A 26,556-nucleotide genomic window follows, 5' to 3' on the forward strand; every position below is an offset into this window, starting at 1 on the left:
AAACTTCTGAAATTGGTAACATAATAAATTCAAAGGTACAATAAGATGTGAAACAAGATAACAAATTGCTGAACTGGTTAGAATAATGAATGCAATGTTGAGAGGATGTGAGGAGGTCCAAAAGAAAGTGAATTGTTGAAAGACGTTGTGAAAGATATTTAATCTTTTTTCTTTCTTTTTTTTTATTTTTCTTATATTTTTTTAAAAAAATGTCTCTTGCATGTTGCTATGTAAACTAAGTTGTTAACCTATGGAAAGAAACGCAATAAAAAATTTTATAAAAAAAAAAAAAGAATTTGTTTAATATCCATCAGGTTTTGAGCTCAGATATCATTACACTTCTTATTTAATAAAACACAATAAATTATATATTAGCAAGTAATCTTACAGAGGATACGATATCCTGCAAAACAGTTTCCAATATGTAACAGTTGGACTGAGTGTTGGGATAGGACCTGGGAGAGCAGGGATTGAATCCCCACTCAGCCATGTAGCTCACTGGGTGACCTTGGTCCACTTACCATCTCTTATCCTAACCTACCTCACAGGAGGGGATGTGGGTGGCGCTGTGGTCTAAACCACTGAGCCTCTTGGGCTTGCTGATCAGAAGGTTGGCAGTTAGAATCCCTGAAATGGGGTGAGCTCCCGTTGCTCTGTCCCAGCTCCTGCCAACCTAGCAGTTTGAAAGCACACCAGTGCAGTAAAATAAATAGGTGCTGCTGCAGCGGGAAGGTAAACGGCGTTTCTGTACGCTCTGGTTTCCATCACGGTGTTCTGTTGCACCAGAAGCGATTGGCCACATGACCCAAAAAGCTGTCTGTGGACAAACGCCAGCTGAAAAGTGAGATAAGTGCCGCAACCCCATAGTACCTTTGACTGGACTTAACCATCCAGGGGTCCTTTACCTTGACCTACATCAAAAGGTTGCAAGGATGAAATGAGGAGGATAACCATGTACAGTGGTACCTCAGGTTAAGTACTTAATTCGTTCCAAAGGTCTGTTCTTAACCTGAAACTGTTCTTAACCTGAAGCACCACTTTAGCTAATGGGGCCTCCTGCTGCTGCCGCACCTCTGGAGCACAATTTCTGTTCTCATCCTGAAGCAAAGTTCTTAACCTGAAGCACTATTTCTGGGTTAGTGGAGTCTGTAACCTGAAGCGTATGTAACCTGAAGCGTATGTAACCCAAGGTACCACTGTACATCACCTTGAGATCCTTGGAAGCTAAAGGTGCTCTATAAATGTAAACGTACCTTTACCTTACCTTTACCTATAACAAATACAATTGCTATAGAAGTGTTTAATAATGCCCAGGGTGGAATCCAGAATGACAAACTACACCTTTAAAGCACATTCAAAACACATTTCCATCTTCAAAGAATTCTGGGCAGTGAGGTTTACTGCGCACAGAGCTACTGTTCCCAGCAACCCAGTAAGGCAGTCTGTTTCCAGTGGTGCACCTCTAAGAAGAAACAAACTCCCACAGACCTGGGAGAATGGCATTTCATTTTCAAGCACTGATGACTGAGGCTGATGCAAGAACAGAGTGGTTTTGTTTCAAATGTGGTAATTAAGCATAAGGTCTTGCTCCAGATTATTGTAGCCCTAATTAAAGCTCTTTAATAGGCAAGGGAAATATTTGGTAATCCCATCTGCATTTCTTGACCGGAAACACTTTTGTTTAAACAAGTTCACAAAACAAATTCTCTGCATACTTCCCATACATAATTAACATCACATTTCTAATTCATATTAAAATGAAGATGTTTGGAATCGGTGTCATGGTAAGATTATTATTTTTTTTGTTGCCTGATAGTATAAAAAGATGCCACTTTTTCTGCTGTCCAGATTTGGATCTCTGATGTAAATACGATTTAGGAGAACTGAAAATTATTTCAAATGAACAGATTAATCTTATTTACTTTAGCTACATGTTTGCTTTTAGCCTCAAAGACCTTCTGCCGTGATGAATCGGTAATGACCAGCTTGCAGAGCAGAGAAGAATACAGTGATGATAACTATTCCGAGGTAAGAAATTTACTGACATAATATTATCTTTTAAGAACTGTGTTTGCACTGCTGTTGGTACATAAAGAGGTTGACAGAGAAAATGTTGAAACAGCATATGTGTGGATGAATCAGGACCGGCCCAAGGCATTTTGGCACCTGAGGTGAATCAGAAAATTGCGCCCCTCCAAGAATCGTACCTCGGGTTAAGAACTTAATTTGTTCTGGAGGTCTGTTCTTAATCTGAAACTGTTTTTAACCTGAGGTACTACTTTAGCTAATGGGGCCTCCTGCTGCCACACACACACACACACACACACACACACACACAGCACAATTTTATATTTTATCAACCTCCTATCTTCATCTTCAGTTTACAGAGATCCATGTCTTCCCAGCTCCCACCTGGGACAGCTCCCATCTTTCTCAACCTCACACCCTGAGAAAAACCAGTCTATTCTGCCTCTCTCACAAATCTCTTCTACCAATCTTCTCTCTTTATGTATCTTCATATCATATCATATCATTCATATCATGCTTATAAGTAATGTTATTTAATATTAATAAAATACTATCAAAAACTAAGTAAGAAAAAAGAAAGAAAGAGAAAAAAGAGGTACTTCTCTTCTATCTGTCAATTAAATAGAATACAGTTATTTCCAATATTTAGCAGATACACTCCAGAATAGCTCCTAGCTGTAGGTGGTATACAGCTTTTTGCCATCTGCTAATGGTACTACTTCAAATTCCCTTTGCAGGCCTCCAGCATCTCCAGTTCTGACACTCAATCAGTCTAATATGACTCTTCCTTTATTGTTATTTCCAATTGTCCCCAAATTAATATTTCTCCAGGTTCTTGTGAGATACTTCTTTTTGTGAGTTCCAGCACATCTCATTAAAATGAGAGTCTGCATTTATTTGCCTGTTACTTATTCAATAAATCATAACCTCGTGCTTTTCTCTCCTGGAAAATAAGCTCCATCTCTGATGTTAGTCATCAAGGTAGAAATTATCCATCAGACATTACTTAGCAGGATGGTTTCACCTTCCTGGTGTCTGTGACAAAAAATCTGGCCAGTTCCAGCCAGTTGGCTATTTTTTAAAAGGATTAGACTAGGAAAGGGGATTGGTAATAAAGCCAAGGATATTAGCCAACACCGGGGTAAGTGCACAGCCAATCTGAAAGTAAGACCACTTCAGAATGAATTGAGTACAGTGGTACCTCGATTTAAGAACAGTCCGGTTTAAGAACGATTTGGTTTACAAACTCCGCAAAACCAGAAATAGTGTCTTGGTTTGAGAACTTTACCTCAGTCTAAGAACGGAAGCCAAACGGTGGAAGGGCACCAGTGGCGGGAGGCCTCATTAGGGAAAGAGCACCTCAGTTTAAGAACAGTTTTGGTTTAAGAACGGACTTCCGGAAGGGATTAAGTTTGTAAACCGGGGTACCACTGTATTTGACTCCCCCTCCCCCAACTACTCTTGAAGTGTTCTCACTCTCCACAGAAAAAATTGAGACTGGCAGAGAGTCAAGACTTGGAGAGGGCCAAAGCCTAATCAGAATCACACTTAATTATCAGCATGTAACCAGTATATTAATCGCCTTGAAGTTGTGTTATTGTTTTTTCCTCTTTTAGTCTAGTGAAGACATCATAGAAGAAAATCAGAGAAGCCTGAACCTTGAAGAACTGGAGGACTGGGGGCTGAAGAACATCATTAAGATGAGGACGCCCACCACAAAGAAGGTGCCTAACTCAGCTGCGAATTTGCCCCTGAGGTTTGGCAGAAACTTTCAGGAAGAGAGAAGCATCAAGCCTTCAGCAAACCTGCCTCTCCGGTTTGGAAGGGCGTCTGCCGGAAGCCTTGCTCGGCACACCCTTCCTTTGTCACAAAGATCTGAGAGAGCTCCTTCGGTTCAAAGTTCCTTCCACTCTCCCGCCAACTTGCCACAAAGATTTGGGACGTCGCTTCTCTTCAGTCTGCCTCAAGTGGCCAAAGACCCTGACCAAGGCAATAACAAGTAAATAAATTTAAATCCATTGTTTTATTCAAGTGCTGAACGCTCTGTGGCAGCCTTCCATGATCTGAACAACACAACACTTCCCACCAGTCACAGGTTGTGTGTCCATGATGAAGTCCAAAACAGCTGAAGGGAACCAGGTCATAGAAAGCTGCTTTGTGTGTTATTCATTCAATAAACAACTTCTAATCCCAACCTCATTACCAATCTGAATTGATGTAATAATATACCGTTATGAATTTGCCAGGTCAATGTGAATAAAATATTCCCTGGAAGTCCAAGTATGTCCTTTGTGGCTTGAGAAAATCTTAACGGACCTGCCGTCTGAACTTGACGGAGGAAAGTATGATGGAGAGAGATGTGATATTTTTAAAGCAATGAGGCCACTTTGGAAGCATCCTCTCTGGATTTGATAAAAAATTACCTTTCCTCTCCAAAGTCAAGCTCTAGAGTTGTGCCGAAAAATTCTCCTGCATTATATTTCAACCATTCTCTATCAATTCTCCATCATCCAATTCTCCATTCTCCATCACCAAAACCCAAAAATAATAATTGGACATTTCATACAATTCAAAACACATTTTTGGAATGGGGTGGTGGAGAGGATTTTTTTTTTTTTAAGCATTTGAATGGTGCCCTTGAAAAGCACATTTAATTTGAAGAATGATCCAGAGGGTGGTGAAGGGCTCTATCCTTTACATCCATCCACATTTGAATCATTGGTGCCGCTGAATCATTCATGGTTGATTCTTTCTTTTCAGATTTGGCCATTTACGCAATAATATGAAAAGGGAATCTGATGATGAAGAGGCAAGACTTTGGAAGGCTCTGGGTGAATTTCCGTTCTAAAAGGCGATACAACGAAAGAGAAAGAAAGAAAGGGGCCGGTTTTTTAAAAAGCCACCAGTCTTCAAATCATGATTTCCATCAGGAGGCATTTATAGACTGGTGATGGTGGCTGTTGTGCTAGTTTGCTTCCATATCTGTGCTGCGGGTTTCAATCTCTCTTGTACTCTGTACCATTGGTGTCAATTGTAAATAGCATATAGTAGTATTGTATGTAGCTGAAAACAGTGTCAGCAAAATAAAAAAATCTCACCACAAGAAATCTACCTTGTAACCAAAGTGGCTGAAAAGTCATGCAGAAATAAACAGGTTTGGGGCTTGCTTCTATAAAAGCTGTGCGGAAGAAAATGTACAAAAGGATTGGAATCTTTTCCCTGATTCCTGTGGATGAAGAAATCTGTAAAAATAAATAAATAAATGGGGGTGGGAATGACATGATGCTGTGCAATGCAAATTTCTCTTTGGTTTTATAGCATAGGAGCCAAGGAGATAATCACTGCCTAGTAAGTGAAGCTGCAAGCAAATTCTAGGCAGGTAACACACACAAGGATGGCTATCTGTCGATTATTTATTATCCATGCATATATATATTATTCATGAACTGGGGAGAAAGGCAGGGGAAGGACTGGAATAAATCAAACCTACAGGAATGGATTTCAGGAAGCTGCAGGAGCTCCCAAACCTTCTTTGTTTCTCACACAAGTTGTGTGTTGGTGCCTAAGCCCTTTATTTTTCAAAAGAATAAGAACACGATACTCTTGTTAGGCCAAGAAGTCAGAGATGAATCAATGAAGAGCTGGCGGTTGTAAAGTGAGTCCAGACACCTGCAGGATTGTACTGCGGTTGCGTTCATGTACAAATCAGGGCCAAACTAAACAACAGACTGTACTGTGTCACTGCTAATAATCTCTGAGTTTTTGGCTTTTTAAGTGTGGGAGCCCTGATTTTCATCAGGGCCAGGTACATGGGGAGGGGAGCTTCAACTCTTTCCTCTCCCACCATGGTTTTGATTGAAATTGTCATAATTGTCCCCCATAAGTACCAAGAGGAAAGTATCTCTATCATTGGCCACCTGAGGAATCAGATGCTGGCAGGTAGTGGTCAGGGGTTGGACTTGTAGGGCAGAAAGTAGGAGGACCAACATTAGGTAGAGCCAGAGCCAATGAGAGTCAAAGCCATCCCCTGACTGGTTGTATAACCAAGAAATCAGGCAGGTGGGGATTGGCTGAGGGCAGACTAAGGTTGGTGGGGCAGTGCCCTATTTGCCTCCACCGCTAGGGGATGGGGAGTGGTGACCAGATGTTGGAGGAGAGAGCCATATGGGGTGTGCCATGTGGCCTCCCCTGCACCCCCTAAGCCTGCTGCCTTCAGCTGTAGTGGAGAACATTGCCCTGTTCCCAGGGACTATGAACATTAGAATGTGTTTCATTCTGTCGAAACATAGAGAATACAAAACTAAGCACTGGTTTAATGAGAACGTGGCCGTCACTCTCAGATATCTCCCCCTTGTTTCAAGAAGTAGCATAAAAGGTTGCTTTTCAAAGCACAATTTAGTTAAACTTCCTTTAAGTACATTCGTGGTATTTTGGTTTCTGTATCAAGCACTATATTTCACTTTTCCACATCCATTTTACCGGAATACAATGTGCCAAATTCAACAAGATAATTTTCCATCAGAAACTGTGAAAGCAAACAATCAGGACAATCTCCTCCATTGTGATGTCAGATACCACTGACAGGGCAGGGCAGGAAACTAGAACTGCACTGACCTTAAACTAGAAAGGTAGGTTTGAGGCTCAAACTTCCACTTTTATGTCTGCTTCCATCTGTTTCCTCTCTTCTAGCTATTCTTATCTGTCTAACTTTCAACACTGCATGGGGTTGGGGAAAAGGCCTGGAGACTAATGGAAGCACCAAAGATGGATCTTCATCCATCCTGCGGGTAGAGGGTGGCATACAAATTTAATAAATGATAATAACAACTTTGAAAGTGGACATGTGTTGCACGATTCATGGTGTTGTGGTTGTTGACGGATGGCGTTGAGCAAGTTAGAACATAAGACAAGCCTACTGGATCAGGCCAAGGGCCCATCTAGTCCAGCCTTCTCTTCTTAGAGTGGTCAGCCAGATGGCAATGGGGAGATCGCAAGCAGGACCCAAGTGCGAAAACACGCTCTCCCCTCTTGCGGTTTTCTGCAACTGGTATTCGGAAAGTTGACTGCCTTTGACCGTGGAGGCAGAGCAGGTTATTAGTTAATAGTCCAGAATGGGTGGCTGATGAGGGATAATGGCTAGGTTGATAGCTGGTGTCAGGCTGCAGGGAATCTGATCCTCCTCCCTCACAGCAGGCTGCCAGTACAGTGGTACCTCAGGTTAAGTACTTAATTCGTTCCGGAGGTCTATTCTTAACCTGAATCTGTTCTTAACCTGAAGCACCACTTTAGCTAATGGGGCCTCCCGCCGCCAGAGCACGATTTCTGTTCTCATCCTGAAGCAAAGTTCTTAACCCGAGGTACTATTTCTGGGTTCGTGGAGTCTGTAACCTGAAGTGTATATAACCTGAATCGTATGTAACCCTAGGTACCACTGTAATGGAAAAAACAAGAAGCTCTTACCAAGATGTTTTATTCAATATTCAGAGAAATAGACATAGGATGCAGTCTCTCAGATAATGGCGTTGCTCTGAGTAAAGTCCCACCCCCTCCGTCTCTCCTATTACCATATTTTTCGCACCATAGGACGCACCGGACAATAGGACACACTTTGTTTTAGAGGGGGGAGAACAAGAAAAAAAAAATCTCCCCCTCTCTGCCCAGCGCCCCTTCAGTGAAGCGGCAGGAGGCGCTGCACAGAGAGGGGAAGAACTTTCCCCCTCTTGTTTTCCCGCTCTAAAACAAGGTGCCGTTTAAGGTGCGTTCAGGCAGCTACCTTGGAAGCCTGGAGAGCGAGAGGGGTCGGTGTGCACTGACCCCTCTCGCTCTCCAGGCTTCAGGTTCCTTTCGACCTGCTCTTTGGGGCTGGCGGGGGGAAGCCCACCACCAGCCCCTAAGAGCAGGTCAGGGAGCAGCGGAAAGGCGTAGCGGAGAGGCTCCTGCCATAGCCGCGCATCACCTCTCCAGCCGGGAGAGGGTCGCGGGGCTATGGCTTCTTTAGCCCCCCGCGCGCTCTCCCGGCTGTAGAGGTGACGCGCGGCTATGGCAGGAGCCTCTAAAGCCGCCCGTCACCTCTCCAGCCGGGAGAGGGTCGCGGGGCTATGGCGTCTTCGCTCCATAGGACGCACACACATTTCCCCTTCATTTTTGAAGGGGGAAAAGTGCGTCCTATAGAGCGAAAAATACGGTATACATCATCCCTGCATCAGCTAATCTGTGCTTTTTGCCTCTGAGCTTTCTGTTCTCCTACTCTCAATGCTCGCCAGGTCCTGCGGGGGGGGGGGGCGGATCAGGAATGCTTTCCAAATACACTGAATTTGTCAGCTGTCCCTCCCCGGGTTCTTCTTCCTCCTCCTGCTCCTCTCCCAATATTTCCCAGCTTCTCCCCTCTGCAGCCTCTGAACTATGACCTTCTGCAAACCACTGTTCTAAATCTATACTGTCTCCCTCTTCTCTGGGAAGCGCAGGGGGTGCGGTCCCCACCATTCCTCCTCAGTCCAGTCCCTGATAGCTGGGATGCTTTGTATGCCTTTGAATGAGGTACCCATTGGAGCACAGAGAAGGTGACCTACAACCAGTGGCGTAGCATGGGTTGTCAGCACCCGGGGCAAGGCAAGTAATTTGCACCCCCTAACCCGTGGATTTGCGCCCCCTAACCCTAACCCCCAGATGTTGCGCCCGGTGCGGCCGGCCCCCCCCCCTGCACCCCCCACGCTACGCCACTGCCTACAACCACCCCTCCAGCTGAGAGGCAGAGGATGATGTGAACAGTTTGTGTAAACATAGACTACTTGCCATTTGGAAGAAAGGGACACAGAAAGAAAACTGGTTTCTGGCTGAGGGCATCTTGGATATGCAAGCTATCTCTGTTTGGGGATCTGCTATGGGGTAGCGCATCTCCTGCCTTGGAAGGGGGCCTCTTTGCTTCTCCTTGTGCCAAACCTGTGGCCCTCCAGATGTTGTTGGACTTTGGCTTTCATCAGACCCAGTCAGCATCGCCAATGGGCAGGGATGATGGGAGGTATAATATAGCAACATTTGGAAGGTCACAGGCTTGCCACCCCTGCCTTATGCTCTGCTTGTATATTTCTTCCACTGAAATGTCCTTTGAAGAAGGGAACAGGGATAGAACCAACTACGGTCACATCCTGGCATTTCATGTACCCATAGCACTGGTATATGGGGCGTAACGCTGGTGTAATCCAGCAGGCGAACACATTCACAAAACTGCATGTATTTATCAAAAGTGGAACACAACAGAAATGTGTGATAGTTCTGTATGAATTTGTCAAAGTTCAATGCTAGATCACATTAGAGTGTAAGGCATGGTATAATTGTATTTCTGCCATGAACTACATCTTAAGGGAAATCAAAGTAAGAGCTAGAGTTTATTGAATGGCTGCTAAGAAGAAACTGACTCATATTCTTCCCACATACCATTTGGTACAATACCCAGAAGTTGAAAGAGAATTTCCCCTCATGCAAATAACTTTAATCCAGCATTCCCTCAACATGGTGTCTCCAGATGTTACTGAACTCCAACTCCCATCAACCCCATCCAGCCAGGGGTGGCAGTTCTAAACATCTGGACTGCATCAGATTGGAAAAGGTTGCTCTAGTCCCTTCCAGCTTTTTAAGGGACTTTGTTTTAATATGATACTGTGTCACTTTGAAAAAACAAAATTGGCTTCTTCTTTTCTAAAATCCCAAGTTTTCAATGTTTCTAGTTAATCATGAAATTCATTGTCATGTCTATTTTTGTCCAGACTCTCTCATTTTCACATTGCAATCTGAAAAGTGATCTCTTTCAGTAATGAAGTTGGCGCTGTTAAAAGTCAATTCTAGTTACCTATCGAAACAGAATTTTATCTGTTCAAACTAAGCAAAATGCTAGTTGCTTTGATCACGGACTTTTCTGTGTATAAATTTACTCTGTAGCTATTAAAGATGGAAATGCATACGGGTATGACCTATTACAATGATGCTCAAGATGGAACAGCCTTAGTAACAAAAACCTTGGAATCTGAGAATCACCTGACTCCGCTGCATATCCCCCCGGGCCCACCTATATCACCAGAAAGGTAAGAAGGCTATTCACTCTATTTTTTTCCAATATCTCTATGTAACTGAATTAGGTCTTATACAGTGGTACCTCTGGTTATGAACTTAATTTGTTCCGGAGGTCCATTCTTAACCCGAAACCGTTCTTAACCTGAGGTACCACTTTAGCTAATGGGGCCTCCCGCTGCCGCTGCCGCATAATTTCTGTTCTCATCCTGAAGTAAAGTTTTTAACCTGAGGTACTACTTCTGGGTTAGCGGAGTCTGTAACCCAAAGTGTTTGTGACCCAAGGTGTTTGTAACCTGAGGTACCACTGTAGTATGAATATACTCATTATGGCCACAATGCTGTGTATTGGAATTAAGCCTCATTGACTTTGATGAGATTTAATTGAGTAAACACACATATAGGGACATGGGTGGCGCTGTGGTGTAAACCACCGAGCCTTGGGCTTGCCAATCGGAAGGTTGGCGGTTTGAATCCCCGCGATGGGGTGAGCTCCCGTTGCTCGGTCCCAGCTCCTGCCAACCTAGCAGTTCGAAAGCACGCAAAAAAGTGCAAGTAGAGAAATAGGTACCGCTCTGGTAGAAAGGTAAACAGCATTTCCATGTGCTGCTCTGATTTTGCCAGAAGTTTAATGCTGGCCGCATGACCGGGAAAAACTGTCTGCAGACAAACGTTGGCTCCCTCGGCTAGTAAAGCGAGATGAGCGATGCAACCCCAGAGTCATTCGCAACTGGACTTAACTGTCAGGGGTCTGACATCCTTTTTATAAAAGGTTGACATCCCACTTTATCACTACCCTAAGGAGTCTCAAAGCGGCTAACATTCTCCTTTCCCTTCCTCCCCCACAACAAACACTCTGTGAGGTGAGTGGGGCTGAGAGACTTCAAAGAAGTGTGACTAGTCCAAGGTCACCCAGCAGCTGCATATGGAGGAGCAGAGATGCGAACCCGGTTCCCCAGATTATGAGACTACCGCTCTTAACCACTACACCACACTGGCAAAGGCGAGAGAGCCTTCAAGTTGACTATCAACAGTCAGAGCCTGGTCAGCAGTCATGCCCGCTATGGCAAGATGCATTATGTTTCTATTTAAACTGCAGCAATTGCTTCCAAATGTGAACCAATGCATCTTAATCAGCATGTGCAACTACTATGCAAATCTGTGTCCTCTTTTGCCCTCTGGTCTGGTAAGTGGCCATTCTAGCTATGAAGCGAGCGTTACTCAGGTAGAGTATCATTGTTGCAGCTGCTCTTTGGGAACATTTGATCTGATTTCAGATATGAAGAGCTAAGGGAAATATTCCAGCTGCGCAAGCCCATCGTGAAAGGGGAACAAGAATCTGAACCCCTGTTGCCAGAATCCCACAGAATCTACGAGCCACCTTACAAGTTTGATCAGGAACACCAGTACTATGGCAGTAACAGAGATGCCCCACTAAGGTAGGCTATCTGCTTTCTCTCTGTCTCTGGATGGCTGGATATTCGTGTTCAAATCCAGAAGCCAATTCATAAATGCTTGGAAAGCCAAAAACTGATGAGGACTAAACCTGGAAGAATATTTATTTTATAAAAAAACATTCCCTCCATCCTATGGTCAAAAGAGACTGCCCAATGTGAACAGAGCGCTTTTATGATACACTAAGCTCACGTTTAAAATACCTGCAGCATTCAATAATGAGGCACTGGTGTCTACATCCTGAAATTCTGCAGTTATCAGATCACTACATTAACAAGTATGTCATTATTTTGGCAATAGTGCCATAGCAAAGGGCACTCCTATATACCTTGTGTGGTTTTGCATTTAAGCTTGGTTGAATGGGTTTTTAGTCAGCATCGCTAAGATAGACAGGTATCTTCATCACAAGAGTCAGGTCACATATATCCTAAGATTAAAACCACAGATTGTATTGTGACCCCTTTAAAGACAACTGTATTATAAAATGGGCTTTTGTGGACTGGATTCCGTGTCAGTTCATAAATGATTATGTGTTAAAGATGAACTGCTTTGGCTTCCATTCTTATTGGTTTGCAGGAAGGTTAGACAGCTTTGGCTATTTGATAAGCTTTTGTTCTGATTTGTTTCTGGGGAGGTTAGATGACAGAATTCCACTTGAAAATAATGGCAGTCTAGAAGCACCCTTTGTTATATTTGCAGCAACAGGTTAACATGGTTGTCTCTCAAGATGTTGTTCCCAGCTAAGATCAGACTGTCTTTAAATAGCACATGGAGCTCGAGTGCTGTTGTGGTTGTGCCTGTATATTTTGATGCAGAGTCTCAGTCCTTGCAGAGAGCTAGCGGTTAAGTTAATAACTGAAGAAAAGGTTCTCTCATTGCCCATATGAAAACTTAGCCGGCTGACAGAAACTTGAGCATTGTGGGATTAGAACTGCAGAACTATAGTTTGGCCACCTGATGGCACCAAAACACAAAAAGTGGTTGCTGCACGTTTTTAGAACTGGAATAAGGTTTGAATGCCTGTTTCATTCAGAAAGAAACAAAGTTGCTTTATCAGCATAATGAAAAAATTAGGATACATTCCAAGAACAACTATTAAAGCCCACATGAGATCCTTTTAAAAAATATATCTATTTGCATTTATACTAATCCAAAGATATACAAAGGTTCATTCCCAGTACAAATTATCTTTTATAATACACCAGAATAAAATAAATACTTTAAAAATCTAATCTAAAAAGGAACAAAGGGGAAAAGAAGGGAAAAGGAAAAGAAAGAGGGGAGGAGATAAAAAGACTTCCGGTTTTCTGTCCTTCACCTAAATAAAGTATTCACTCATTAACATCCACCTATTCTATTTTTCATAACCCAATATTTTTTCAGTCTTCAAATCCAGATATTACAATGAGTCCACTTGAGATCCTGAGCTGGGCCCCTCCCCTATTAGGTATTGATGTAGGGAAGCAGTGGTTCCTTATTTTAAAACATACTTCCTTCCCGTGCAGTGTTTGTAACGTTTGTGGTTATGTCTGGACACACGTCATTTCAGGAAACCAGTCTCCAGAAAGCTGGAAAGAACAGACTAGATAGATTAAACCTGCTCTACGCATTCAGCAAAGTGGTTTGTTTAGAACTTCACCCCTTCATAAAATTGCTCATCTTGCAAGTAAAAAACCTAGCACATCTGGAAGAAAGGATTGGCTAGCTGGGACCATTCCATGTTGCCCTAGCTCTCTACTTGCAAAGATTCCATATGCAGGTAGATTCTGTATATGTGGGCAACCAGGGGTCGAAGACATTCTTCATTATTTGTTTTATTGCCCATCATACACGGAGCTTGGAGATGGTTTCTAAATCCCCTGTTTGTTCAAGAAAGCAGTCTCTCCTCGGCAGAGAGAGTTCTGAGATTGCTGAGTAACTCTAACACCCGTGAGGCTCATAAAGTCACCCTTTTTGCACTAGCGGCGAGAAAGATTAGGAAGAAGGAATTGGACAAAATTACAGTAAATTGTAAGGAAGATTTGGCGTTCTAAATTGAAATACAATGTATGTGGTTGCGGAGGCTCCCTGTTCACAGTCTTGCTTGCAACACATGGTTCTGTTTGTTCAAATAGAGGTTTTGCTTTATATTTTATATTGCCTGTGTTATATGGTTTTGTCAGGTCCTTTGGCTAGCACAATAAATTTACTGAACAGGACTGAACTACTTCCAGTGAGTTGTTTATGTACGGGGAGGGTTAAAAGATGTGATCTACCACCTGCAGTTTGAAATGGCACAGTCTCTTTTAGCACCTCAGAAGTCGACCGCCTCCTTTTACTGCACACATGCAAGCCTTGCTCCCTATAATTTTTGGTTGCTGCTTCTGCTGTTATTAATTTGATTTTAAAAGTGCCCTTCAGCCCATAGGATCCCAGGGCGGTGGACAAAAATAATCAAACAGAAGTTACCTGCTAGTGATGCAGCAACAAAACTGCTAGCACATTTGCAAAGCTAAGCAGGGTCTGGTCTGGTTTCAAATTGGATGGGGGACTGCATGTTGAGATTCCTGCCTTGCAGGGGGTTGGACTAGATGACCCTTAGGATCCCATCCAGCTCTACAATTCTATATGATTCTAAATACAGTACAATACAAAATACACTGTTTAATAGCAAAATAATTACCAAAATCAATAAACCACTGATGTAAATATTTTACAACTATGAATAATTCAGCACAGTGCAGACAAAATACTACCTGATGGATTCCAAATAACATTTGTCTCCCAAAGTAGATCCATCCAATGAGGTTCTCCTCATTTTGACTCCTAACAACGCAAAGTGCTGCTGTTTGCATCATGTTACAATCCATGTCCAAAACGTGAAGGACATTTTATCATCATCTTTATCATCATCTTCATCAATTGAATTTATATACCCCCCCCTATACCCGAAGGTGCCAGGGTGGTTCACAGAATAAAATCAAAATATAAAACCACAAAATACATAATCAAAATAAAAACAACAACATAATAACCCTACCCCCCCAAAAAAAAAACCCACCCCACAATTTAAAAGGGCATAGGATGTCAATCAAATCAGCCAAGGGCCTGATTAAACAGGAACGTTTTTGCCTGGCACCTAAGGCACCAGGTGAACTTCCCTGGGGGGGAACATTCCACAGGCAGGGAGCCACTGTAGAGAAGGCCCGTTCTCGTGTTGTACCTTCTGGACCTCTCCAGACCAATGGGTGAAATTTACAAAGCTTCGAGTATATCCTAAAGCCATTTGGCCAGATTCAGCTGCAACAATCAGAATAGTCTCAATTACAACTGCCTTTTGGAAGTATAAGGTATCCTATACACTGACGTAATTGGCTGACCTCTCTCTTATTACAGACTTCCTGACTTGCCAGAAAATTCAGAGGAGTAAGTATAGTTAACTTACGTCTGTGTTAAAATCTGTGTGTTTTATATTCAGATAACAGAAAAAGTATGACTAACATTTTTATCCATTTCCCAGCCAAACTGGCTTCTAAAGCAGCTTACAGTTCAAAATGTACAATATATTAGGACTATATGGAGGAGTTTGTGGCTTCTAGTTCCTGGCAACTGATGCCACAGTCAGGTTCCCAGCTCTTCCCCCTGAGGCGACAGAAAGAGCTGAAGATGACCACAAAGGCTTGCTGATGCCGAGGACACTGCCCTTCCCTTTGGTTTATTGTTAAATTAGTTTCTGTATAATTTATTGGCTAGAAAACGATGGTCCAAGCTCTCCACTGGACCTCGTTCCAGAATTCTGCATTACCCTTCCTGAAGTGCAAAAATAGTTAAGAAAGAAAACAAGTGTGTGCATTTAGCACTTCGGGTGCAGAGAAGGGCAGGTGTGGGGTCATCTTCCTAGGAAAAGGGAAAGAATTCACGCTGAGTAATGATAATAATTTATTGCTTGTATCCCAGCCACTCTGGGCAGCTTCCAACAGAACACCAAACATCAAAAGCTTCCCAAAAGAGGACTGCCTTCAGATATCTATGAAAAGTCATATTATTATTTCCTTGACATCTGATGGGAGGGCATTCCATGGGGGGGGGGGTGACTACCAAAAAGGCCCTCTGCCTGGTTCCCTATAACCTCAATTCTTTCAATGAGGGAGCAGCCAGAAGGAGCTGGACCTCAATGTCCAGGCTGAATAATGAGGATGGAGATGCTCCTTCAGATGTCCAGGGCCAAAACAGTTTAAGGCTTTAAAGGTCAACACCAACACTTTGAATTAAACTCAGAAACGTACTGGGAGCCAACGTAGATCCTTTGGGACAGGTGTTATATGGTCCCAGTGGCCACTCCCAGTCACCAGTCTAGCAACTGCATTCTGGATTAATTGTAGCTTCCGAGTCACCTTTGAAGGTAGCCCCGTGTAGAGAGCATTGCAGTAGCCAAGCAGGAGATAACCAGAGCATGTACCACTCTGGTGAGGCAGTAGGGATGTCCTTCTTTCCCATGCCTTTGGCTTATTCCTAGGACTACATTTCTTCTTTTTAATACTGTTAGTAAAATCTGGGTGAAATGTGTTGCTGTAGCCTGTAGTTGCTGTAGCCTGAACCCAGGGCATTCCTGTCGGCAGGTATGGAACAGCTTGTAGAGAAGTCAAGGTAGAAGTATGGAGCAAAATTAAGGGATTGTATTTCTTCATCTGAAATCCATTCCAAGCAACCGAAGCCCATCATGACCATACAATGTTCTTTGTCCCTGTCAAAAACTTTCTGCTGTATTTGATAGATATGAGAAGTATCTAAGGCACAAGTCGCCAGCCAATCCAGAGACCCATCTTGTGGCCGGCCGTCACCGGCCACTTCATCCTTACGTCCACAATAACATCGACATCACAGGTAAGGCATTATTCATTTGTGCCTGTGTGCGGTTTTGGTTTAAGTCTTCTCATGTCTTTTTCTCATGTTGTACCTACAGGACCGCCTCTCCTGATATGCCCCACGGAGAGCCTCAAGGTCCATAAATAGCAACACCCTAGTGGTCCCAGGCCCTAAGGAAGTTAGATTAGCCTCAAGTAGAGCTAGGGCCTTTTCAACACTGGCTCCAGCCTGGTGGAACGCTCTGTCTCATGAGACCGGGGCCCTGCAGGATCTGATTTCTTTCTGCAGGGCCTGTAAGACAGAGTTGTTTCGCCTGGCCTTTGGCTTGGAGCCAGTTTGATTCCCTCCCCTTCTTTCTTTTTTCTTTTTCCTTTCTCCTCCTGTGATGAGGCTGCATTTTAATATTTTAATGTTTCAATATCTTAATGTTGTATTTTAATCTTTTTAAGTTGTATTCATTCAACTTGTTTTTATTATTGCTTGTTAGCCGCCCTGAGCCTGGCCTTGGCTGGGGAGGGTGGGGTATAAATAAAAATTATTATTATTATTTTATCAGCTAGAGAAACTTAATTTAAAAACCTGCTCTTAGGTTAGCTGTAAAGAAGAAGTGTGCAACCAGCGACCCTCCAGATGATGCTGAACGACAATTCCCACCTGCCCTAGCAATCTTAGCCAATGGCTAAGGGATGATGGGAGCTGTAGTTTAGCATCTGGAACACTAAATGTTCCCCACGCCTGTTGAAGATCATATTCTCAACTGTATAAGCTAGCAGATCTCTCTATTTAGAAGTGTGGAATAGTGGTTAAGAGCGGTGGACTCTTAATCTGGTGAGCCGGGTTTGATTCCCTGTTCCTCCACATGCAGCTGCTGGGTGACCTTGGGCCAGTCACGCTTCTCTGAAGTCTCTCAGCCTCACTCACCTCACAGAGTGTTTGTTGTGGGGGAGGAAGGGAAAGGAGAATGTTAGCCGCTTTGAGACTCCTTTGGGTAGGGATAAAGCAGGATATCAAATCCAAACTCTTCATTCAAACTTCTTTAAGGCAGTTCTGTGCATTATCTTGGGGGAAGAGGGGGAGCAGCAATATGTCCATATAATTGGAGGGTAGGAGTCAAACCAATGGCTTCAAATGACTAAACTTCAGGAAGAACTTTCTGACAGCAAGAGCTGTTCAGCAGAGGAACGGACTCCTAACAAGAGGTAGCGGACTCTCCTTCCTGTGAAGTTTTTAAGCAAAGGTTGGATGGCCACCAGTCATGTATGATCTAGTTAAGATTCCTGCAGTGCAGAAGGTTGGACTAGATCAGGGGTTTGGCAAACTACGGCCCCCGAGCCGGATCAGGCCCGCCTGGGTCCTAAATCCAGCTCGAGAACCTGCCATGAAGACTTCCTCCGCCCCATTCTTCCCAATGTGCACAGGAATTCATTCATATATATTTTTCAAAATATAGTCCGGCCCCCCAACTCTTCCAACTCTACCATTCTGTGATTCTATTACTTGTTATGCTACCTTTCCCAAAAGGCAGGTATGACATACCTGGTATGTGGAGGAAACATTGACCATCTCTGTATTCAGGGCTTGCCCATCTCCCCCTCGTCTGCACACTTCTGTGAAAATGCTAAACATCCTCTGACTCTGAGATCCATGTAAGGCTCAAAACTGTTTTGGAATCAATAGAAATCTGCTGGTGAAAAAACCATCAGGCTCAAATCAACTGAGTCACAGGAGGCTAAGCCACAGACTCAGTCCTGATGGCTGAACCTTGACTTTTGAATTCAAGCTCTGTATAGGTGCTCATAACATAATGGGTTTATTGGCAGGGTTCCACACAGTTCCTGGTGGGGCTTTCAACTGAGGCCTGCAGCAGGGTTTCTCCTGTTCCAAGGAAAGGGGGAGGGAGATCCTGGAGATGAGGTTGTAATGTAGTGATATTATCAAGCTTCCTTCATCCAGCCAGTCCTGCTTTTGTTACTTTATACATCTGTCTACGCAATACAAATATATGCCACTGAAAGGAAGGGCTTTACTGCTGTGGCCCCAATATCTTCTGAAACTGAGGGATTGTTCTTCTCAGCCTGATTTTTCAGACAAGCCATCCCTTCTTTATCTACCTATTATGATGCTTTCAACTGGCTAATACACACACATTTGTTTGTTTGTTTGTTTGTTTTATTAAATTTATATAATGCCCATCATCCCAAGATCTCAGGGTGGTTAACAAGATAAAATATAAAGCAAAAGCACAAATAAATAGTTAAAACAAAAACAACAAAACAATAACCCCTCCTTCTGCAAACACATTTAAAAGGTTGTAGAATCAGCCAAGGGCTGGTTGAAGAAGAATGTTTTCGCCTGGTGTCTAAAGATGTATAATGAAGGTAGGGGGATGCAGGTGGCTCTGTGGTCTAAGCCACTGAGCCTCTTGGGCTTGCTGATCAGAAGGTCGGCAGTTTGAATCCCTGCAACGGGATGAGCTCCCGCTGCTCTGTCCCAGCTCCTGCCAACCTAGCAGTTCGAAAGCACGCCAGCGCAAGTAGATAAATAGGTACCACTGCAGTAGGAAGGTAAAAAGCATTTCCATGCGCTCTGGTTTCCGTCATGGTGTTCCATTGCACCAGAAGCAGTTTAGTCATGCTGGTCACATGACCCCGAAAGCTGTCTGTGAACAAGTACCAGCTCCCTCGGCCTGAAGCAAGATGAGTAATGCACCCCATAGTCGTCTTTGACTGGACTTAACCGTCCAGGGGTCCTTTACCTTTACCTTGTACCTTATAATGAAGGTGCTGGATGAACCTCCCTGGGGACAGCACACCACAATGTATATGCATGTTTATTTTTATTATTCCAGTTTTAATTTTTCTCCTTTCCCCCCAAATTGCTTTGAATGTGTTGAAAAAGTAGCATAACATCTTTTAAATAAATGAATGAATAAATGACCATACTGCGCATTCAGACTTCTATAAACGTGTTGTCAATAACGCAAAACAGATTACAGGCAAAGGGAAGTAATGTAAGAGGAAAACCTCATGAGACTACTGCAGTCACAGAACATTTGTCCAGTTTAAATGCATACAGTGTTAAGAAGCTTTAATCATTGGGAAGTAATGGCATTAAGCAACAGGTCAAGTTGAGTTAAGGAGCTGTTATCTCCAACCACCCATCACCACAACGCTGAATAAGAATGCTGAAGCACATTGTGGGATCTTTGCCTAGTAAACAAAGGAGGCTTGTAAGACATTATTGTACAATAGTGTGATTAGCATTCCTCCTTCTAAACTTTCTTCCATCTGCCAGTACTTCATTCTAGACTGGCCCTAAGCAGTACAAAGATGGAAAGATGTGCGGTTCTATTTTTGTTTTGCAAGGGACCATCAGAGGACAAGTTCTATTCCAAGCAAAGCTTATCAGGTTAAGAATTATGGCCTTCTCTGAGGAATTCTTCAGCTGTGTTCCTTCTTTGCATTCAGGCGCTGGCAGCAAAATCATCATGACTGTACACCAAGAGTGTGTACCAGAGCCAGTGTGGTGTAGTGGTTAAGAGCAGTAGACTCGTAATCTGGGGAACCAGGTTCGTGTCTCCATTCCTCCTCCACATGCAGCTGCTGGGTGACCTTGGGCCAGTCACACTTCTCTGAAGTCTCTCAGCCCCACTCACCTCACAGAGTGTTTGTTGTGGGGAGGAAGGGAAAGGAGAATGTTAGCCGCTTTGGGTAGTGATAAAGCGGGATATCAAATCCAAACTCTTCTTCTCTTCTTCATACATTTAAAACACACACCACTACCACCAACCCGGAAAGAAACCTGGGAACTTTGGTTGACCCTTCACAGAGCACCCTTCACAAATTACTGTGCCCAAGGTTGTGCTTTTACTGTATGGTGTGTACTCAGCCAATTTTGCTCCTCTTCCACAAACATTGTTAAAAGTGCTCTGCGAAAGATGGTAGTCTTCTGCCTTCTGCCCAACCGGGACACAGGCCAAGACCTACTGGTACATCTCTGATTTGTGGTGGACCAGGAAGCGTTTCTCGACTATAGCAAAGTAGCTGCCCCCTTCCAAGTCAGATTCTTCTTCTTACCTGAGCTGCTTGAATTTCATATTATGCAACCAAGTATTTCCTCCTGAATTTTAAAGGTGGCCCCGAAAGAGACGAAAGAGCTGGCGAACCTTTAGACAGACGGCTTGGATACTTTCCTGTAGGTAATTGCTACTATGGTTGGGGATTTTAACATTAGAGGGAGGGCTACAGCTCAGCAATAAAAAAGAACCAGGTTCAATTCCTGGTTACCTCCATCTTTAAAAATAAAATGTTGAAACCTCAAGTAACAAAGAGGTCTTGGAGACAGCTCTGGCAGAGTAGACCAGCCTTTGCCAACCAGCTTCATGGACTATAATATTATTGTTGTTATTTCTTAACTGCCTTCCACATATATGTCTCGAGATGATGCACAAAATAAAAATGACCTTTTAAAAAAGTTTAAAACAGAACAATGACAGGAAATGATTTTTTAAAAAATCATACAAAGTAGACACGCCCATGGCAGAGGCAATGCCTTCTTTGAATGTAGGAGGGAGGATGGCAGAATGTGTGTAGAAAATATCCCACAGTACTAAGGTAGCATTCATTTTAATGGCTCCATCCTGTTTTGCCTCTGGTCCTGACCTCCACTAGCACATGGCCTCCGGAAGGTTGCTCAAAAGGGAATGTGGCCCTCAAGCTGAACACAGCTCCCCATCCCACCCCTAGACTCTTATGTGGAAAGTGAATCCAAACTTTTACCATCCTCATTCATTTGCTCCCAATTGGACAGATTTCTAAAACCACGTTTTAAACCTTGACAGCTTCAATTTTGAAAGTTGTGTCCTTCCTACCCTCTCAGCAAACACTTGCACGGTTCAAGCAGGAGAATTTAGCATGCCTGTCCTACTTTTTATTCTCAGAATGGCGATGAAAATGGTCAGCCAGGCGACCCAAATGCTTCCCCAAAGGGGGGCCGCAAGAAGACTTCCAAACCCCCGGAGCTTGACATTTCATTCAGAGCTGCCAACATGCTGGAAAATATCAAAAAGGCCCTCTGGTTTTCGACTTACAAGCGTGACTACACAGGTACACACTTATTAGACATGAGAGATTAATGCTGGAACACAAAATACCTACAGATAAATCATCTTGAGATTTGCTCTGCATTTTCCAAAATATTAAGATGAGGGGGGTTTTTGGGGGGGACAGTCTTGATGATGATACCTGGGCTCCCAATTATTGGGACCTGTACCTGTAAGGCTGTAGGGAACCTGCAGAATGGGTCAAACTTATAATGATAATGGCTTGAGTGAAGCCTTCGTGAGCATCTCAAAGAACGAGCTAAGTGATGCTACTCTCCAGGAAAGGGGGCCATAGGGATCTTCCTCACTCCCTTCACCTGACTAAAGGCCACATGATCCTAGGTAGAAGAACAATGCCCAGAATTGGTATATCTGTGAGGTGTGAGCTGGATGTTGAAGCCGCAGACACAGAGACATGACTTTGTGTCTCCCCTGGAAGCTTAAAGGGGAAGCAAAAACTGGGGGGGGGGGGTGTTGCTGTGGGCCGCTCCAACCTATGCTTGGGATCTATATATGTGTAAATAAAACCATTTATCCTGGAGATACCACCATCTCCATTGGCTTTCATTCCAAGGAAACCAAATCCTGGGTTAAGCACAGGTACCCCTGGAATCTCTAACAGCTTGGAGACTGGGGTAACACATAACAATATTATTGCTATTTTTCAAAGAAAAATACCACATATTACATATTAGCTTCCTAAACTGATGTCAACATTGGTTTGCTTAAGGTAAAGGTTCTATGAACCCCTTCCTGCTGGATGACCATGATCCCAAGATGATTGGCAGAGCAACTGGAGAACTGGGCATGGACGTTGAACTCGTAAGTATGGCAACTAGGACCTTTCAAGCTGATCGCTCCCTTCCATTTCTGATGTTCAGGCTGTGAATGCCATTGATGATGTAGACTGAAGGGCAGCACCCACCCACAGCACCCAAGAGGGAGGTATCAGCAAGCTGGGAGGTGGGCACGGAGTTTGCAGAAATGCAAAAACAAATAAACGTGTCTCTAAGGGAAGGGGGAAACCACAAAGCAGCCCAGTGAGGATTGAGCATGCTCAGTTTCATAGAACAGCCAGGTGACTGTCCTAGAAAACCAGGTGGGAAGGAGAATGGAGAGGCTGGAATTCTGAACAGCAACACTCCACACTGCAACCTTATTGTTCCAAGGCACACTTTTTCTATGCATTAGCTTTGTTCATGATGAGACACGTTTTATTGCTCCGTGGTGATGAAATGTCTTCATTAAAGCTTTTCTTTAATGGAGTGGAACAAATAAACTGTTATTACTAATAATAATGGAGATAAACAGTAAAAAAAGGGTAATACCCTGAACATAGCTGTCACCTTGCAATGCCTACAGCGACTTTTAATCTTGCATTGACACTGAAGTTACAATCTTTTCAGCACCAGGTTAAGATTTTCCTTTTTGTTAGGGCTGGGCGACATATCACTATATCGTCCAAAACCAGTTTGAAGTCCATATTGTGGTATCGGCTTCATAATTTTTGACCGGGCAATATATCACGAATCATTATGTGTGTTTGTGTGTGCTATGCAAAAAATTGCAATGTGGGGGAAACCGTGAACCCAGACAATGCGCCTTTATACATAGCTCCATCCTTATTTCAGACATCATGATATATCAGTATATCGCAATGTTTATCACGCTGTTGAAAACCAAATATTGCCCAGCCCTATTCTTTGACCACACATTTTTAAAAGGTTACATCTGTTCTCCAGTCTGTTTGTTCGTTTCATAGATATTGTCTTTTGGTTTCTTGTACAGTGGTACCTCGGATTACATACGCTTCAGGTTACATACGCTTCAGGTTACAGACTCCACTAACCCAGAAATAGTGCTTCAGGTTAAGAACTTTGCTTCAGGATGGGAACAGAAATTGTGCTCCGGCAGCGTGGTGGCAGCAGGAGGCCCCATTAGCTAAAGTGGTGCTTCAGGTTAAGAACAGTTTCAGGTTAAGAACAGACCTCCGGAACGAATTAAGTACTTAACCCAAGGTACCACTGTATTCTCTTGTTGCTGATATTATCATACACTGCCCTGGAATTTGCTTGCACAAAGGACAATTTATTTAAATATTAAATCATCAAGCAAATGATATACAGTATCTTGTTTGGTCCTAAAACAGAAATGGGGTATTTCTGGCATGGCAGATACTGCTGGACTACAACTCCCATCACCTCTGACCATTGGCCATGCTGACCGGGGCTGATGGGAGTTGGGAATCTAACTGCATCTGGAGAGCCAAAAGTTCCCCATTGCTGCTCTGAGAGTTGTCTTTAGAGAACATCAATCCCAAACTATCTGTTTTTCAGAGAGAATCATTTCCATCAGCTGAGACTCAAGTAAGACCCTTAGAAGGACGTATTGCTCGCGCACTTCAAGGCAAACCAATTCGCCCCTATGACCCTCAGCAGCAGGATCCTGGCTATATTTGTGAGCACCCACCTCAATGGACAGGCGAGTCACTCATACGCAAATGTTTAGATGCGGTGCAGAGCAGCAGTAGGCAAATGCCTCCGGAAACGGACAGCGGAGCAAAAAAGAGAATTGAGGACTTCCAACAAAATCAGATCGATCGCCCGGTAGGTAACCCGAGAGAAAGCATGAAACATACGAAACTTCCGTGGAGCAGGTTTCAGAAAATTACAGATACTTGGAAGACGGAGAAGTTGTATCAAAGACAGCTTGCTGTTCCCCCCGAACCAGAGATTGTTGTGAAGCCCGCTGAATCCATTCGCTACGAAGATCTGCCCCCTTCCCGCTTAAGCAATTACATTGTGTGGCACCATCCCATCAGCCTCTCTAAACCAGGCCCAACGGAGGTGAGCTTTGAAACATGTGACGACATACCGGGTGTTCAATGTGTTCCTAATGTGTTCCCAGGGATCGAAAGCAGGTCCACTTTCCCAGAATGGATTCCTAACTGCGGGATAGCTCGGCCTCAAACAAAATTAAACGATATGCAGTATTGTTTTAGGAAGGGTGAAGCCATCAAACGCCTGAGTGATCTAACTAGAGGAGGAATAAGGGACCTGAGGGATCACGACAGGAAAGGCAGAAGGCACAAATTCTACGGCGTGAATGCCTATCACTATAACTGACACACGTCCTCACCCTTTCAAAAAAAAGTGAAAGGGAGGGGCGAAAATATTCTCAGCCGATTTTTCCAGTTGCTGCTTCTGAATTGGCTTGCTGTGCTTTATAAAACACTCTCCTAGTTTTTCAGTTTTCTTGCGTGAAGTACTGATTCAGTGTCGTCCAAAGGCAGGTCGAGGCAGCTCTGAAGGGGATCGGGAGGAATCAAATGAGAACAAGTCATAAAGCCTCTTCGCACCTAGGGCCACACCTGCTAGCCATGCCTCTAATATTATGAGGTACAGTGATACCTTGGTTCTCAAATTTAATCCGTTCCGGAAGTCCTTTCCAAAACCAAGGCACGCTTTCCCATAGAAAGTAATGCAAAATGGATTAATCCGTTGCAGACTTCTGAAAACAACCCCTAGAACAGCAATTTAACATGAATTTTACTGTCTAATGAGACCACTGATCCATAAAATGAAAGCAATAATCAATGTACTGTACTATAAAATAAATACAACAGCATTGCAGATGATAACAATTAAAATTAAAAAAATTCTTACCTGCACTGATTATAGTCATTGTTTGGATGGTGGGCTTTTATCCATTTCTGCAGTCACACAATCAATCAATCCACACAGTAACAAAAACAAATTAACTGAAAAAGCCTCAAAAACGAAAATGCAAAATTAATAGCAAAAACAAAAGTGCCAAACTTAATCCGTTCAGGAAGTCCGTTTGACTTACAAAACGTTCGAAAACCAAGGCACAGCTTCTGATTGGTGCAGGCGCCCCGGAAACAATAGCTGACAGCCACATCGGACATTTGGCTTCCGAAAAACATTCGAAAACCGGAACACTTACTTCTGGGTTTTTGGCGTTTGGGAACCAAGGCGTTTGGGAACCAAGGTACCACTGTAGTTGTTCATTTGCATTTTTTCTTCAAGGAACTCAAGGTGGCGCTGCACATGGTTCTCCCCCCTCCTCTTTTAATCCCAACAGCAGCCCTGTGAGGTAGGTTGGGATGAGAAACAGTGACTGACCCAGGGTCACCCAGGGGGCTTCATGATCGGGTGGGGATTTGAACCTTGGTCTCCCAGGTTCTAGTCTGACGCTCTGACCACTACGCCACACTGGCTGTCATCAGCACACCTCTCTTTCTATGCCCCTGACATGTGTGTGTTCTACTGAATGGGAAAGCGGGGTCTTTCCTTTATGCAGTATTGCATATGCAAGGATCTCTTTCGTGTATTCAACTGCATGTGAGAGAGCAGAAGGGCCTAATTTCTTACACGTGTTGAGCGCACTGAGGGAGAGGGGAGAGGGAAGGATTTAAAATGTGGGAAGGAAAAATTACCATATTTTTGTTTTGTTTTTTTATAATATTTTATTAGGTTTTATCAATAGAAAAGTTTAGAAAAATACAAAAAACGAAAAAGATACAAAATTACAAAATACAAAAATACAGACATTAAACACAAAGATAGAAAAAGAAAAAACACATATAAAAAAATTCCCTCTTTCTTAGTTTCTCATCTTTAGTTAACTTATTTTCCTGATTTCCTCACGTCTCCCATTTTTGTATCCCTTTTAGAAATTGGTTCAGCAAATTCATGTCCTATTAGTTTATCTATTACTAATCCCATCTTACATTTTACCTTGTTGCTAGAACCCCTTCAATTCATTTCAATGTCATCAGCATTCAAAAATTTTACAATATTTCTGCAAATAAGTTTTAAACTTCCTCCAATCTTCTTCCACCAACTCTTCTCCCTGGTCTCGGATTCTGCCAGTCATTTCCGCCATCTCCATATAGTCTATTAGTTGCATCTGCCATTCTTCCAAGGTGGGTAGGTCTTGTGTCTTCCAATGCTTTGCGATGAGAATTCTAGCTGCTGCTGTAGCATACATAAAAAAAGTTCTATCCTTCTTTAACACCGATTGGCCAACTATGCCCAGGA

At 43.3% G+C, this 26,556-nt stretch overlaps 2 protein-coding genes across 2 annotated transcripts; both read left to right on the forward strand.

Moving 5' to 3' along the window:
* Nucleotides 1-1,865: 1,865 nt before the first annotated feature.
* NPVF (neuropeptide VF precursor) lies at nucleotides 1,866-5,286 on the forward strand. Its single transcript, XM_081163995.1, has 3 exons — nucleotides 1,866-2,028; nucleotides 3,645-4,027; nucleotides 4,789-5,286. The coding sequence occupies exons 1-3, from the start codon at nucleotides 1,900-1,902 to the stop codon at nucleotides 4,874-4,876; spliced, it is 600 nt and encodes a 199-aa protein (XP_081020121.1). The 5' UTR covers nucleotides 1,866-1,899; the 3' UTR covers nucleotides 4,877-5,286.
* A 1,284-nt stretch (nucleotides 5,287-6,570) lies between these two features.
* Nucleotides 6,571-24,742, forward strand: SPMIP4 (sperm microtubule inner protein 4). The gene is made up of 9 exons (XM_081164708.1): nucleotides 6,571-6,656; nucleotides 9,964-10,106; nucleotides 11,370-11,531; nucleotides 14,923-14,952; nucleotides 16,301-16,410; nucleotides 20,525-20,586; nucleotides 21,332-21,497; nucleotides 22,224-22,315; nucleotides 23,830-24,742. Exons 2-9 carry the CDS (start codon nucleotides 9,973-9,975, stop codon nucleotides 24,616-24,618), a joined length of 1,545 nt encoding a protein of 514 aa, XP_081020834.1. The 5' UTR covers nucleotides 6,571-6,656; nucleotides 9,964-9,972; the 3' UTR covers nucleotides 24,619-24,742.
* Nucleotides 24,743-26,556: the final 1,814 nt, after the last annotated feature.

This window comes from Podarcis bocagei, assembly GCF_964188305.1.
Source record: "Podarcis bocagei genome assembly, chromosome: 12".
Taxonomy (NCBI): domain Eukaryota; kingdom Metazoa; phylum Chordata; class Lepidosauria; order Squamata; family Lacertidae; genus Podarcis; species Podarcis bocagei.